Below are 16,086 nucleotides of genomic sequence, written 5' to 3' on the forward strand. Positions count from 1 at the left end.
AGATAAATAAATAATAGTAATAATAATAATGATAATAAAGATACTAAAATAATAGTGACAACAAAATAATAACAATAATAATAATAATAATAATAATAATAATAATAATAACCGAAATAAATAATAACAATAATAATAGTAATAACAAAGATAAATAAATAAATAAAACAATAATAATAATAGTAATAATAAAGGTAAACATACTAATACTAATAATAATTAAAAATAATGTCAATAACAATGAAAATAATAAATAATAATAATAATAATAAACAATATAAATAGAAATAAAAATAAAAGTAATAATAATAATAATACTAATGAAAAATAATAATAATTAATATGATAATATTAAAAATAGTAAAAAAAATACTAATGATAATAATAATAATAAAAATAATAAAGATAATAATGAAAATAATAAATAATAATAATAATAATAAAGTACTATTAATAATACTAATGAAAAATAATAATAATACAGAAAATAATAATAATAATAATAATAATAATAATAATAATAATAATAATAATAATAATAATAATAGTAATACATATGTTGGGCCTGGGTAAAAATGGGGTGTCTACAGCTGTCTCAGGGGAGTTTTGTGGAGAATCTATATGGAATGTCTACCGCTCGATACCCAAGGACAGGCTGTGATGTCTGGGACATGTCAAAGGTCCTCTATGATTGTACAATGGGGTGTTTCAGAAGGTAACAGAGTAGACCTTCAGTTGTTAGTTTTGTTGAAGACTTTGTACAAGGGCTTTGGTTATATAAGGCTTGCAATAGCTTTTGTGTTTACAGTTATGAGATGGTCTTATTGGAAACCTAGGGTGAAGTCTTCGGGTGTTGTATCTACAACTGTATTGAGGTTGATGGTAGAAGTTGAAGCTGCCATCAGCAAGTTCAAGTAGCATTGCTTGGAGTTGGTGCATGTCTCCAAGTGCTAGAACGGAGATAGTCCCAACTGAACGTTCAGAATTCAAGGTCAAGCAGTCAGATATGTTTTCGAGTTCTCCTAAGGGACGTATAGTCGCCAAGGTGGAGATTGTTGTTTATGGTGTGGCTCTTATACTTCGAGAGTTTATAAACAAAGGGAAAAATATACGGATGTGGTCTTGGTGCAGGGCAGCAGCAAAGAGTCATCAACGAGTGGCCTTCTCTAGCTCATCGACGAGTGGTCGCTGGGCTACGAGAAAGAATTTAAATTTTGAATTTGAACGTTGGAATGGTTGGGTATTCGGAAGGAAACCTCCGAGGGGTTGTTATATATGTCATTATGGGCATATTCCAACATATAATAGAGTAAGAGAGAGTAAGAGAAGGAGAGAAGGTCATTGTATTGTAAGACTTTGATTTTCATAGTGAAATCTCTTGCCGATTGCTCCCGTGGATGTAGGTTTTGCCGAACCACGTAATTCCTAGTGTCATTGCCTTTATTATTACTCTCTTTATATTGCTATGGCTATAGAATGTCTTCTGTTTATGACCATTTTGTTTGTTACAAGTATGTATGTGTGATCCTTTATACAATGTTCATTCCGCTGCGCATTGTTGGGAGAGGCCGCCCTTATTTTTCGTAACATATACATGTTGGATGTCTCGAATTTGATTCTTGTAAGGGGATGAACAAGAATATAAAATTAGGACCCACTATAGGCTTATGATCGACTAAGAAAAGAAATGTCTCTAATTCCCTATCAATCTTCAAAAAATAAAACTCAAAGTAGTCAAATAGGTTGGTACCATTAATTTGATTAAGGTGAAAGCACGCATACTACATTTCTAACTCTATTAAAATTAGGTTGAAGTAGTAGTCATGTTCGTGATTTTTTTTTGTTCAATGGATTTGGTTAAGGGATTAATTCCCACTAGGTGAACAACATAATTATTAATTTTAACTTGTGCTCATAATGTGAAAGCTTATGGTTAAAAATCTAAGCTTAACTCACTTGTTTTCCACTAAGCAGTTCTTCCTTTTAATTTTCAAGGCTGGCTGGTGGCACATTGTCCATCATTGTTAAACTTAGTTATATGGGTGGATTTGGGGCATGGGCCTAGTGGCTCATAGCTGGGTAGTTGAATGTGACCATATCCCATAGGCTCAGTAATCTGGATTAAGTCCCATTAGATGGTGGGCACACAGTCCATTGGATAAATCATTTTATGATGCTAGTGTTGATAAGAGTGATGAAGATTTGTTTGATAGTGTCACACAAAACTATTGGGGAGCATGTGAAATACTTGCAATTCTATTTATTGACAATAGTGAAAAATGTGAAAAATAAAATTGATCAAAAATATTAAAATAATACAAAATAAAAGAAAGTCACTAAGCTTGTGTGATTTGGTTCTTGAAAGTAATGTATTGGATCATAACACAATAATAAAAACTAATGATATTAATTTTTTTTTTTTTAACTTTTCTCCCTTGAAGATAATCAAGAGAAGGTTACCTAATCCATAGACCTAATGTAGAACATGGTATTGAAGATTATGAAGTAGAATTAAGGAGAAGCAAGAGATACTGAAAAAATAAATAAATTTAGATATAAATATTATAATTTTTTGCTTGATAATGATCCTCATATTTATAGTGAAATGATATTTTCTCCTCATACTCCATTTTGGATAGAAGCCATTAATGAAATAGAATCAATTTTGTCTAATCATACTTGGGAATTAGTGGACTTGCCTCTATGTACAAAACCTATAGGCAGATGTAAGTGGACAATATTTAAAAAGAAATATGAACGTAATGAGTTTATTGATAAATGTAAAGTAGGCTTACTAGCTAAAGTTTACACATAAAAGAAAAATGTGGACTATGTTGACACTTCTAGCCTTAGTGGCTACATGAGTTTTATTTTCATGTTTTGATGATAACAACCCATTAGTGGTTCTGGGTGAACAAATATTTGCATGTTAACCTATGGTATATATAAACACAAATGCAAAGATTAAGTAAAATAGTAATAGGTTAGACATCATCAAAAAAGGGGAGATTGTTAGCCTTGGGGGTTACATAATCATAATTAATATGTTTTGACGATATCAACCTATTTATAGTTCCTAGTGCATTCCATCTTTACAGATCATGTTTAGTATAGTTTCAAGTAACATATACATGAAGGTACTCGATCAAAGGCAAAGATCACACCGAGTAGACGTCAAGTAGGAAAGATCAAAATGACACTCACTCAGAAGGACCCAAGCACAACCAAAGGAAGCTTAATTGTTGAATTATATGTAATGGGGGTTATGTGAGGTAGGAACATTTTGTAACTCTTGCAGTTTTGTTTCATGCCCGATTTCTGAGCAAAAGTTGAGCAATTGCACATGCATACTAGGACACATGAGTTTATAAGATTTCACTAAGTCATAAATTCAACTCTCATGGTTTTCAAGGATAAAAACAAAGAAGTTGACAAAAAGAATCTTATACTCAAAATATGTTTTCATAAGGGACAAGTTTTCAACATCTTGGTATTACAAACTTTTACATACTTTGTCCCAGTTTTGACAAAAGAGGTTTTATGTTCTAAAGACTCAAAAAAGTCAAGTATATTTTTATAAAGGACATACCAACATATAAGATATCAAAACAAGCTTTAAAATGTGTTTTCATACATAAAATATCTTATATTTAAAATAAAATTCATAAGGACATGTTTTAAATCATATTAGTGTTATAACATTTTATAAACTTGGTCCAGGTTGGGTTTAAAATCTCAGTTATGCACCTCTCAAATTTCTTGAACACCTTTCGGTATTTGGGGGCATAACTTTTGGTAGAAAACTCCAAAAAGGGCAAGCTTTGTGTTTATGGAAAGCCAAGAAAAAAATGCACAACTTTCATGTTGAATACTGTCAGAAAAAACCAGTTGACTGTTTCAAAAAACTATCAAAGGTTTGGTATGGTGATAGAACACCAACGGGCGAAAAATGGTTAGTTTTGAAAATAGTTTTTTAATTAAACCTCCCAACGGCCATATGACAGCTAGTTTGCCCCTTTGCCTATAAATACAAGTCCATAGATTTGATTATACATGGTTTTGGTGATTTTACAAGTTCATAGTGAAAAATATCTTTGAATACAAAACCTAGGCACTTTGCATCTTTGTTTATCATCACAAGTGCTCAATCTCTCTTGCTCTCTAATCTAGTGTGATTCATTCCTTGAGAGAAAAGTGTGAGGTTTGCTTTGTATTTGATATCAACTTAATAAAGAGCATTTTATTGTAATCATCCTCTTGTTGCAAAAGGTTTTTGGTGAACCAAAGTTGTAAGGTTCTTTGTGAACCGTTTGGTGAAGGTTCTTGGTGAACCGACTTGCAAGACATCTTGGTGATCCTTGTGGCTCTTGGTGAGCAGGTAGGGATCTATTTCTGAGTGTAGGGATTTGTTCCCGAGTTGTAAGGCTTCTCCACTGGTGAAGGAGTTCCTTAGTGGATTGTGGAATCCTTGTGTTGGTCACAAGGCGTGGACGTAGGCTTGGTAACATGTTAAAATACTATTGTTAAACTTTCTCTCCCTATACTCTTTAATTTGTGTCTTGTGCTTGATTTACATTTGATATATTGTGATATAATTGCTTGTATCTTAACAAGACTTTTATTTTGTAGAGAAAATCAAAGAAAAGAGTCCATTCACACCCCCCTCTGACTCTATATACTCTCGGGCTGACAAGTGGTATCTGAGCATACCGCACTTTTAATTGGCATTAGAGCGAGGCGCTTGAATTTTTAATATAAAATTCAGAGCGTAAAGATCAAATGGAGTATTTGGTGGACACCTCTTCCCAAGGACAATTCGTATATCAACCACCGATGTTCAATGGTTCCAACTACCGGACATAAAATTGTATGGTCATATTCATTCAAGTGTGCAATTTGAATATGTGGCGGGTCATTACAAAGGGAGACTACATCTTCAAAAATGAAGAAGGGGAACCGAAAGAAATAATGGAGCTATCAACAAGCGAAAAGAGGTTAGTAGAAATGAATTTTAAAGCAAAACATTTTATTTATTGAGCTTTAAATGATGTTGAACATAGTCGTGTTTGCGGATGTGAAACCGTAAAGGAAATGTGGGATATGCTTCAAAGCACCCATGAAGAGCCTAAGAAATAAATATACCTCACGTTTGATTCATCTAGCACTACTCACCAAGACACATTAGGAGAAGCACACTCTTGCTTCGTAGCGAATGAACAAGAGGACATTAGTTCGGATGATGATGATGATTATACTCCTTTATACGATGAAGTTGTAAATAATTGTGCAAAATTGTTTGATGAATTAATTTTAGTCAAAAGGAAGAACAAAAATGTTGAGAAAGAATGAGGAGCTTATTTCAAATTCTCAAAAAGAGCAAGTAAAAATAGAAGATTTGGGAAATAAATTGTGAAAATGCCTTAGTGGCTACATGAGCTTTATTGTCATGTTTTGATGATAACAACCCATTAGTAGTTCTGGGTGAACAAATCTTTGCATGTTTACCTATGGTAAGTATAAACACAAATGCAAAGATTAAGTAAAATAGTAATAGGTTAGACATCATAAAAAATGAGAAGATTGTTATCCTTGGGGGCTACATAATCATGTTTAATATATTTTGAAGATATTAACATATTTATTGTTCCTAGTGCATTTCATCTTTGCATATCATGTTAAGTACAAGTTCAAGTAACATATACATGAAGGTACTCGATCAAAGGCAAAGATCGAACTGAGTAGACGTCAAGTAGGAAAGATCAAAATAACACTCACTTGGAAAGACCCAAGCGCAACCAAAAAAAGCTTAATTGTTGAATTATATGTACTAGGGGTTGTGTGAGGTAGGAACATTTTGTAACTCTTGCGTTTTTGTTTCATGCATTATTTCTGAGCAAGAGTTGAGCAATTGCACATGCATACTAGAACACATGAGTTTATAAGATTTCACACAATTCATAAATTCAACTCTCATGGTTTTCAATGATAAAAACAAAGAAGTTGACAAAAAGAATCTTATACTCAAAATACGTTTTCATAAGGGACAAGTTTTCAACATCTTGGTATTTCAAACTTTTACATACTTTGTCCCAGTTTTGACAAAATAGGTTTTATGTCCTAAAAACTCAAGAAAGTCAAGTATATTTTTATAGAGGACATACTAGCATATAAGATATCAAAAGAAATTTTGAAATGTGTTTTCATACATAAGATATCTTATATTCAAAATAAATTTCATAAGTACAAGTTTTAAATCATATTAGTGTTATAATTTTTTACAAACTTGGTCTTGGTTGGGTTTAAAACCTCAGTTATGCACCTCTCAAATTTCTTGAACATCTTTCGGTATTTGGGGCATAACTTTTAGTAGAAAACTCCAAAAAGGGTGAGCTTGGTGTTTATGGAGAGTTAAGAAGAAAAAAAACTCACAACTTTCATGTTGAAGACTGTCAGAAAAAAAAAGTCGACGGTTTCAGAAAATCGTCAATGGTTTGGTATAGTGAGAGAACACCAACGAGCGAAAAATGGTTAGTTAATTTTCAAAATATTTTTTTAATGAAACCCATCCAACAACCATATAACGTCGAGTTCGCCCCATTTTCCTATAAATACAAGTCCATGGACTTGACTAAACATGATTTTGGTGATTTTACAAGTTCATAGGGAAAAATATCTTTGAATATAAAACCTAGGCACTTTGCATCTTTGTTTATCATCACAAGTGTTCAATCTCTCTTGCTCTCTGATCTAGTATGATTCATTCCTTGAAAGAATAGTGTGAGGTTTGCTTTGTATTTGATATCAGCTCAATAAGGAGCATTTTATTGTAATCATCCTCTTGTTGCAAAAGGTTCTTTGTGAACCAAAGTTGTAAGGTTCTTTGTTAACCGTTTAGTGAAGGTTCTTGGTGAACCGACTTGCAAGGCAACTTGGTGATTTTTGTGGCTTTTGGTGATCGGGTAGGGATTTGTTCCCGAGTGTAAGGATTTGTTCCCGAGTTGTAAGGCTTCTCTGCCGATGAAGGAGTTCCTTAGTGGATTGTGGAATCCTTGTGTTGGTCACAAGGTGTGGACATAGGCTTGGTGCCGAACCACTTTAAAATACCAGTGTTAAACTTTCTCTCTCTATACTCTTTAATTTATGTCTTGTGCTTGATTTACATTTGATATATTGTAATATAATTGCTTGTATCTTCCCAAGACTTTTATTTTGTAGAGAAAATCAAAATACGCGTAAAGAGTCCATTCACCCCCCTCCGACTCTATATACTCTCGGGCCGACGTGTGGTGTCCAAGCATACCGAACTTTTAGATACTTGTGCACCTATTATCAATATTTCTTCCATTAGAGTTTTAATTTCTTTAACATTAGTTTGTAAACTTGAAATCCGTCAAATGGATGTTAAAATTGTTTTTCTAGGGATATTACTCCCTCGATGTGAATGATTAACGTATCGCAGGGGGCTTATATGTCTATGATAAAGCTCAAAGATGATGGTAACTCATCCTATGTGATTGGAGATCACATGAAATACATTCATATGGGTTGTAACAAGTCATTGAATTCATAAATATCCAATCCTATGGTGAGGATAGTGGAAGACTACAATTTGTGAAGTACTAAGTTCTTTTTCTTAATGAATTTCATAATCCTTATTGGTGGAGTGCTAAATTGCATTATCGCTTGATGGTTTCACCTATATGAGTGTGGAGTGGGACACTCCTATGTGATCTTATGCAAGGATTGCTAGAGCATTAATGAAATCTAAGTAAGGTGCATGACCTATTCACATCAATTCACATTGAATAGCTAAACTTAGGATTTTAATGTGGATGGTAAGTTAGTATAACTTGCAATAAGAATTATGGTTCTTAGAGTCTTAATGTATGGTCATAGTCCAAAGGTATCATATACAATACATTACTCTTTGATTGGTGACCCACAAACGCTTAACCTTTTGAAATAGTGAGAGATTGTTGGTGTTCTCAAAAAGCCTTTCTTCGGTTTGTCCTACATTGAGTAAAGTGTGTAAATTCTTTTTACGTGAGAGCACTCATTAAGGTTAGTGAATAAGTAAGCATCCAAGCTCCCCTATGCACACATGATACAAAACACAACATATTCATTTCCGGGGAGTCTAATCCGGAAACATTTAATCATATATGATGCAGAGACCCGAACCCAGGAAATAAAGGAAAATAAATAAAAGGGAAGGAAAAACAAGAAAAGAAAGGAGATGGTTTGGTACAGGACCAAACCGTTGACGGTTTGGAGAACTCCAGGAAAAATTGTCCACGGTTTTGTGCGAGAAGCAGGTGATGAAGCCAAACCGTCGATGGTTTCAGGAAGCCTAGAAAAACCATCGATGGTTTCCTGCGGGCCAGCATCTCTATAAATAGGTTTCAAGTTGTTTTTATTTCATTTTCTTCCTCTCCCTTCTTTCTCTCTACTAGGGTTTCAACCCTCCTATGTATTTCCCTCACCTCTTTGTGTTTCTCACTCTTCTAGGGCCTCCCAAATCTCCGACACAGCCTCTGGTCACTTTTCTCTCCTTCTCCTTGTGACTTGCCAGTTGTCTTTCTCTGCGACAAGGTCCAGTGAAGGTAGGGTTTTGGTTCTTCACAGTTACATGCACCTTTTTAGGAAAGTGATAGGCAGATCTTTAGGATCAGGTAAGGGGAATAAATTATGTCAGTTATTTTAAAAGATTAACCGATGAAATATGAGTTTATGGATATTATGTTGGTTTCAAATCTGAATATATGATTATAATAAGAGGTATATGATTATATGAATGTTATCAGAGTATGATTTATTATTTAAATGTGTGGTATGAGAATATTTCAGCTTATTGAATAAATGAAACCTGTTAGGATCACGTGAATTATTGAAAGTAATATGGGAAGACCATTATGAATATGGAACTGTGTGATTGTGCAATTGTATATCTAAGATATATGTTTGGTGATATCAAGCAAGAGGAGGATGGCGATACATAACGCTCTGATTCGAGGGACTTAGCTGAGGGTTTGCTAGATTAGGAAGGCTTGCTGAGTAGGCCTACCATACGGGATAGGGTGTTAGAAAAAGGCCCAATGTAAGCAAGTGCCTGGGTATGCACCAGATGTGGTCACCAAAGGATAGATTGCTTTTTGTGTAAACATGATCTATGATACTCGTATTGAATGATATTTACATAAATGATACACTAAAACTCATTGGTCACACACTGATGATAATTTATTCATTCTTACTAAGAGATATCTCACCCCATCATGAACAATTATTTTTCAGATGCCATAAGGAGTATGACAGTAATCAGAGTGCATAGTGGAAGCATAGGTGGGACTAGATAGAGAGGTTTAGATTAATTGTTAATCTTGTTATTCTGGTTTATCTTGGAATTCCTAAGGATGTATTAAATTGATATTGGAGATATGATTGATATTTTATTTATGTTTTGATGAGTTCAGTTCTATATATATATTTCGGGATATTTTAGTATGCAGGTAATTTGTTATGCAGATCTTCCGTTGTGAAATTACTTGGTATCTGAGATTTTTATTTAAAATAACCCTCCGGACCTACTCTCGGGTTTGGGGCGATACACATGATGCACACATACATCATGCGCAGAAGGAATCCCCCTTACGTGTACCCGATACAAGCTTATATTTTTATTTTTCCCTTAGTCTCATATAAATCATTTTCTTTTAAAAATTTTTGTTGTGTAATTAAATTTGGTAGACCAAAACCGGTCCAATGCTAAAAAATAAATTGAGGGGCTCTATTTATTATTGGTTACACTACATGTTTTCAATCACTATATCTCTATCATACATGTTGATCTCATCACACAAATCGCGATTGTTGTACTACTATCATACCTTTCAGTCCAAATGATGTGCTCCATGAATGACTTCAATTAACGTTTTACTGTTATACTTTTCTTGCGATATGCTAATCTTTCATTATATGTTTGTACGTGTTACTATGTCATTACTATTCTTGTGTCTTAATCAGCGGGTACACCTTGATTGGAATGATTATTGTATTCCAAAGGTGGATGTCGACATGCCTTTTGGATTGATTTTGAGGAAAAATTCTATTTTAAGAATAGTGCTACATACGCCTCAATTGATAAGTTTCTTTTGTTTCTCTCTTATGTCTTGTATTTCAATTTTTTTTCCAACATAATCAGTGATGCTACTGTTACTAAGTGTGACAAATTTTTGTTTGAGAGAATTGTAACAAATTATTGGGGAGCATGTGAAATACTTGCGAATCTATTCTATTCATAAAAAATAACAAAAAATTGTTGAAGGAATTGACAAAAAAAAAAAATGAAAATAACACATATAATGCAAAATCACTAAATTCATGTTACTCCATAACTAAAAAAATATCAAAACGTACTTAGCGTCAAATATTTGTTAAAAAATTATATAAGGTCCCAATATCTAACAAAATTATAAAAATTTTTGTGTTAGGTAAAATACAATACTCAAAACACACACATTTTTCAATGACATGAAATTTTTTATAATGAGAAATTGTTTGTCAGATTTTATTGTAAAGTTTTCGAATGACAACAAATGACTCCATGGCCCAATGGATAAGGCGCTGGTCTACGGAACCAGAGATTCTGGGTTCGATCCCCAGTGGAGTCGATTTGCCAATGAAATTTTTTCTTTTGCAAGAACAACTTCTGTGTTGCAATGTACCAGACGGCCCAGGCCCATTTCAGTTAGACTCTGTTTGGAAGCACTTTTTGTTCACTTTCAACTTATTGGAATAAGCGCTTTTGCTCATTTATTATAGTGACCTTTCCCCACTGCCACCTTTTTGGAAGTGCGCTGCTAAATCTCCTCCGATCTTTGGCGTTGCTGTGAATGTTGCAGTGAGCTGAGAACCTACCAAATCTGTGGGAGAAAAACCTCCTCCCCCTTCGAGGGTTTACTGACCTGCCTTGGCGGAATTGGGGGTTTTGGGGACCGGGGTCTGCGCTTTTTAGCTTTAATTCTCGATTTTTCTATCGCTTCTCAATTTTGGTTCGATTGCCGCTTGGTTCACTCGAAGGTAAACGCCGAATCTCGATTTCTGAATGTTTTGATTTTGTTTCTTGTCGGAATTAGTATGGTGGTCTCGGTTTGTTTCGTAATGGGTGAACTTTTATTTTTCTTTTCTCTTTTCAGAAAATGGGAAATACTATGACATTCAAGCATTGTAATAGCATTTTGTGTGCGAGCGCTGGACTGTTATTCACTGTTCACGCTAACACGGATGCCCTCTTGAAGTGTTCATTTGGATGTGAATATGTGATTCTTGTTTGTTGTCTGTCCCCCCCCCCCCCCACTTTACTCTGTTTGAGAATGATTTATCATATTTAGTTTGCAGTAGAGTGTGGGAATTAGGAGGTAATCTTGTTTTGTTACTGGCCCCTCTGTATTTTACTACTACTATTGGCATTATGCATATGCATTTCCTTTTCTTTTTTCTTTTTTCAAAATTTCCCTTTTCTTCTTTTTAAAATTTTTCGGGGGAAACATTCTGTTTGTGTTTTTTTTTTCTCTTTTATTTCAGAAATTCTGCTTTGGTTTTTTACAGTTTCTTTTTTCTGTGTAATATTAGTGAACTACTACTTTTCCTTTCTGACCACTAAGAAGGATTTTTGAATTATTTGTTTTACGTGTTTGCATTTATGAGTGTCTATTTTGAAAAAAACTGGTAGTATTTGGGAGCATGGGTTTGGTGGCTTCGATTTGGATTTTCCTGTATTTGGAAGCAGTTTATTACAATTTGATAATACACTTTGTCCAAATTCATGCAAATCCGACTCCATGCTGACAAATGCAGGGTGAGTTCCTCTATCAAACTTTGTCATGCACGACAATGTGAGAAATGAATAGACATGCCCATCCTCAATCAAACTTTTTTTGTATCCAAAGATATGGAGTAACATAATGCAGTATACCTCCATTGTATCATCACGTGGGGGATATGGACCATATGGTTATGGAGATCATGTTTTCTTGGTCTCTGACCCAAGCAACTAAGCTTGTCGAATGTCATGGTTTATGGTAAGTGATTAATCTGTCATGACGTGCATATTCTTACGATGCGTCTCTGGATTCAATGTCCATGGCTTTCTCTTCTCATTTTTTTGATTGTTTATCTGATATGTTTAGGACTCTTTGATGCAAATGTAGCAAGCCTCTTCCTTTGTAATAGACTATTTGGTTATTTTTCTTCTATATGATTCTTCTGATCTCCTTTTGTCTCATATCTATCTGTGCAGTTCTTAGCGACTCTTTGGCGTGGCTCAAAATGATGTTAGTTGCTAGGCTTTCTATTGTTGTTCCAATTCCAGACCAACCTGCTTGAATTACATAGAGTCACGCTCAATATGAATTTCATGGTTCTTTTATTTTTGGATTTTGTTGCTCTAAAACTATTCAACATTTTGTGGCAAAGCAGAGAATCTTGCTGACTTGCTACTTATTCTCAAGATAATGGTACGGGGAAGAGATGCTTGTTGGGAACACTGTGTCCTTGTTGATGCAACACGACAGAAGGTTAGGTGTAATTACTGCCAACGAGAGTTCAGTGGAGGGGTTTACAGAATGAAATTTCATTTAGCTCAAATAAAAAACAAGGACATTGTTCCCTGTGCTGAAGTCCCCAATGACGTACGAGATCATATTCAAAGTATATTAAACGCACCCAAGAAACCAAAAACTCCCAAGAAACCAAAGGTGGATCGTGCAGCTAATGGTCAACAAAATAGCTCTTCTGCTAGTGGTGGCCTCAATCCAAACCACGGATCTAGTGGGCAGCATGGTAGCACCTCTCCATCTTTATTTCCACATCCTTTGCCAAGTGCAGAACCAGCAATGGATGATGCTCAAAAGCAAAAGCATGATGATGCTGATAAGAAGATTGCTATTTTTTTCTTCCACAATTCTATTCCATTTAGTGCTGCTAGGTCAATGTATTATCAGGAAATGGTGGATGCTGTGGTGGAATGTGGGGTGGGCTACAAGGCCCCAAGTTATGAAAAGTTGAGATCCACTCTTTTGGATAAAGTGAAAGGGGACATAAATGATTGTTACAAGAAATATAGAGATGATTGGAAAGAAACAGGTTGCACAATCTTGTGTGACTGCTGGTCTGATGGTACGACAAAATCTCTTGTAGTGTTTTCTGTTACATGTTCTAAAGGGACATTATTTCTTAAGTCAGTTGATATATCAGGGCATGCAGATGATGCTCATTACTTATTTGAATTGATTGAGTCTGTTGTTTTGGAGGTTGGTGTGGGAAATGTTGTTCAAGTGATAACAGATACTGCCACTAGTTATGTTTATGCGGGAAGGCTTCTCATGTCCAAGTACACTTCATTATTTTGGTCTCCTTGTGCTTCCTATTGTATAGATAAGGTGTTGGAAGACATAAGTAAGCAAGAGTGGCTGAGTACAGTCCTGGAGGAGGCAAAGACAATTACACATTACATATACAGTCAAGCATGGATTTTAAATTTGATGAGAAAGTTCACTGGTGGAATGGAGTTGATTCACCCAAGAATTACAAGATTTGTGGCTAATTTCCTCTCCTTGAGGGCCATTGTGATTCAAGAGGACAATCTGAAGCACATGTTTTCTCATACAGAGTGGTTGTCATCCATTTACAGTAGACGTCCAGATGCCCAAGCCGTCAAGTCCTTGTTGTACTTGGATAGATTTTGGAAGTCTGCACATGAAGCTGTGAATGTGTCTGAACCATTGGTTAAAGTCCTAAGGATTGTAGAGGGGGACATGCCAGCAATGGGCTATATATATGAGGGAATAGAAAGGGCGAAGGCATCGATCAAAGCATATTATAAGGGTATTGAAGAGGAATATTTGCCTATTTGGGACATAATTGATAGGAGATGGAATATGCAGTTCCATTCACCATTGCATGCTGCAGCAGCTTTCCTAAATCCTTCAATTTTCTACAACCCAAACTTTAAGATTGATTTAAGGATGAGGAATGGATTTCAAGAAGCCATGCTGAAGATGGCTGCCGAAGATAAAGATAAAATAGAAATCACTAAAGAACATCCCATTTACATAAATGCACAAGGTGCACTTGGAACAGCTTTCGCAATCATGGGAAGGACGCTTAATGCCCCGGGTACGTGTTAAATTACAGTTACTCCAAATATCTTCTTGCATAGGATCAACTCATTTCACACGAGAGGGATACCATGTCAGTGGGATGGAACTTGGAAGAAGCCATGCTCCTTGGCAACATTGGGTGGATACCACTATTGATTTAGGCAATTTGGGTCCAATAGGATTAAAGATTTTGAAAAACAGGAATGGTTCAAAGAAATCAGCTTTCCATTGTATTTTTTGTCTATATCAAATGCTATCAAGTATTAAGAATGAAAATTCATTCAAACTCCAAATATGATTAAAAATTAAGAAAAAATAGAAGTGAATCACGTGTATAATCAAATTTTGTCTCACTTTTTTTTATAACAAAACATGAAAAAAAAAAATGTGGATATTTTTTATATTTTTTTTCCTTTTCCCTAATGTTTTCCAAGTTCCAAAAGGGGCTTAACAGTGTGATGATCAATAATAGTCTGATTTTTTTTAAATGGGCAACTAGCCATTCATCTCCTCCGAGTATATATTTGAAATCATCTCAATCCTTCTTCCCCAAAGGAAGATTTTACTATAAATAAATATAACACTTTGGGGCCAAGGATTAGGTTGCCAATTTTTCTTTGATCTTCCCCTCCAGGAGCTCAAGTATCATACACACCCCAAAATAAAGAGGCTTGACCCCAACCCATGTCCTCCATGGCTCACCCTGGATTTTGTGTTGCATTGATGGTTCTTCCAATTTTCACCCACTTTAAGAAAACATGTTCTTGCGTAATAATATTTGATTCTGAAAATCATTGCACCAATAATTTGCCACCATGTGTCCTCAGGTGATTGGTGGGCTGGATATGGTTACGAAATCCCAACACTGCAGAGAGCTGCAATCCGGATATTGAGCCAACCTTGTAGTTCTCATTGGTGCAGATGGAATTGGAGCACCTTTGAGAGCGTCCATACAAAGAAACGCAGCAAAGTGGAGCTGGAGAAATTCAATGATTTGGTTTTTGTGCACTGTAATCTCCGGTTGCAGGCCATTTGCCAAAGTATAGATGTGAAATGTAAACCCATTATTTATGATGAAATAGATGTTAGTTCTGAATGGCCATCTGAGTTTGAAACTTCTTCCCCTCTTTTGGATGATTCATGGTTGGACGATCTACCCCTTGAATGTAGTAGAGCCAGTCCTTGAGCATGTCAGCAAAGAAAAAGAAAAGACATGATTTCAAGGATTATTTGCTTGATTTTGTATAATATTGTAAACTCTGCTTAATGATAAAGTGAATACAGTTTAGGTATTTGATTAAACAAATGATTCAAATAAAACATAATATACTGAAGAGCAAAGAAAACGTCTGATGCTATATATAATTTAGGAAAGCTCCCAGAAAATGTGTTCCAAGTTTCTGCGGTGTCAATCGCTGTGTTTTCCAATTTTGCACACTAATGGATTGTTTGCTGGGGCTCCCCGTCTCTCACATTTCTCACATTTCTATTGCTTTTGGGAAAAAGAAGAAGAAGAAGAAGATGATGATGACATACCACTTGACGCATATTATTGTCATGATATATGACAAATATTACCTTGCTCTACCCTTGCATGGCATATGTTTGATATAATGTCTTAGTCATCCTTAGGAGTGTGCAATTAATGATCAGTTAGAAAGGTAATCAAAACATATATTTCTGCATATGCTTGAAGCTTTTATTGTTCTATTAGTATTCTATTTGCTAAAATTGGCTTTTTCTCGAAGTAATGACAATCCATCTCATTTTAGGTTCACAATTTTACCATGCTCATTTTTAATGTATGTACTACACCTAATCGTTTGAGTTTGAATCCAAATTCATAGAGAGCTACAAACAACTGAATTTGCAAATTTATTTTAAAAGTAAATAAAGTGGAAAAAAAAAAAAGTGTTTTAACCTAGTT

At 34.8% G+C, this 16,086-nt stretch overlaps 1 protein-coding gene and 1 non-coding gene across 5 annotated transcripts; both read left to right on the forward strand.

Annotated features, from left to right (window-relative positions):
* The first annotated feature begins 10,597 nt into the window (after positions 1 to 10,597).
* Positions 10,598 to 10,670, forward strand: TRNAR-ACG (transfer RNA arginine (anticodon ACG)). Its single transcript has one exon. It is a non-coding gene; the product is annotated as a tRNA-Arg (tRNA).
* A 147-nt stretch (positions 10,671 to 10,817) lies between these two features.
* On the forward strand, positions 10,818 to 15,465 carry LOC131144428 (uncharacterized). Of its 4 annotated transcripts, XM_058093094.1 has the most exons (5): positions 10,853 to 11,079; positions 11,196 to 11,417; positions 12,299 to 12,332; positions 12,478 to 14,175; positions 14,987 to 15,465. In XM_058093094.1, exons 4-5 carry the CDS (start codon positions 12,513 to 12,515, stop codon positions 15,343 to 15,345), a joined length of 2,022 nt encoding a protein of 673 aa, XP_057949077.1. In that variant the 5' UTR covers positions 10,853 to 11,079; positions 11,196 to 11,417; positions 12,299 to 12,332; positions 12,478 to 12,512; the 3' UTR covers positions 15,346 to 15,465. The 4 variants fall into 4 exon arrangements, with proteins under 4 accessions (XP_057949066.1, XP_057949057.1, XP_057949077.1 ...); XM_058093083.1 differs by lacking the exon at positions 11,196 to 11,417 and having other exon boundaries at positions 10,818 to 11,079; XM_058093074.1 differs by lacking the exons at positions 11,196 to 11,417; positions 12,299 to 12,332 and having other exon boundaries at positions 10,834 to 11,079.
* Positions 15,466 to 16,086: the final 621 nt, after the last annotated feature.

Source organism: Malania oleifera, chromosome 1 (assembly GCF_029873635.1).
Source record: "Malania oleifera isolate guangnan ecotype guangnan chromosome 1, ASM2987363v1, whole genome shotgun sequence".
Classification (NCBI taxonomy): Eukaryota; Viridiplantae; Streptophyta; class Magnoliopsida; order Santalales; family Ximeniaceae; genus Malania; species Malania oleifera.

What these genes read in the sequence shown, in the direction of transcription:
- LOC131144428 (XM_058093083.1), top strand. Translation starts at nt 12,513, where the DNA reads ATGGTACGGGGAAGAGATGCTTGTTGGGAACACTGTGTCCTTGTTGAT. An exon ending in AAGGACGCTTAATGCCCCGG is followed by an intron (nt 14,176 to 14,986) that starts GTACGTGTTAAA and finishes ATGTGTCCTCAG; the next exon opens with GTGATTGGTGGGCTGGATAT.